Source organism: Arachis ipaensis, chromosome B04 (assembly GCF_000816755.2).
Source record: "Arachis ipaensis cultivar K30076 chromosome B04, Araip1.1, whole genome shotgun sequence".
NCBI classification, from domain to species: domain Eukaryota; kingdom Viridiplantae; phylum Streptophyta; class Magnoliopsida; order Fabales; family Fabaceae; genus Arachis; species Arachis ipaensis.
The window spans coordinates 110,141,458-110,142,078 of NC_029788.2; the positions used below are offsets into that span (position 1 = coordinate 110,141,458).

The 621-nt window shown below is 37.7% G+C and overlaps 1 protein-coding gene across 2 annotated transcripts in view; it reads left to right on the plus strand.

Moving 5' to 3' along the window:
• LOC107637955 (cationic peroxidase 1-like) overlaps window positions 1–621 on the plus strand; it is a 2,545-nt gene extending 1,924 nt beyond the window's left edge. For both annotated transcript variants that reach the window (XM_016341179.2, XM_016341180.2), the window contains exon 4: window positions 49–621. In XM_016341179.2, the coding sequence (XP_016196665.1) occupies window positions 49–434 (386 nt within the window). In that variant the 3' untranslated portion in view covers window positions 435–621. The remainder of the gene's footprint in view (window positions 1–48) is intronic.

A 621-nucleotide genomic window follows, 5' to 3' on the forward strand; every position in this document is an offset into this window, starting at 1 on the left:
GCTTATTATCTGTGGAAATTTTATTTATTTATTTATTTTTATTTTCAGGAGCTCACACAATTGGGGAAGCAAGATGCGTGACCTTCAGACAAAGAATCTACAACGAGAGTAACATAGATTCCTCGTATGCAACGTCATTGCAAGCGAATTGTCCTAGCGTAGGTGATGATAGCAATTTGTCACCAATTGACACCACAACTCCAACAACCTTTGACAATGCTTACTTCAAGAATTTGCAGAGCCAAAAGGGTCTCTTCCACTCCGATCAACAACTCTTCAATGGAGGATCCACCGACTCTCAAGTTACCTCTTATGGCAGCGACGCGCAAAGCTTTGCCACTGATTTTGCTAACGCAATGCTTAAAATGGGCAACCTTAGCCCTCTTACTGGCACCACTGGCCAGATTAGGACCAACTGCGCAAAAATCAATTGATCAATTAAATTAATTAAGGATGCTTTACATATAGTCGAATTAAAAGGATGGATGAGATGGATAAACAAACACAGAAGACAAATGAATATTGAAAAAGATTATATATGAAGTGGTTAAAAAAATTTAAGTATAAACTCAACGATGGACATCGTTTAAACTATATGGTCGATATCATCTAATGAGGATA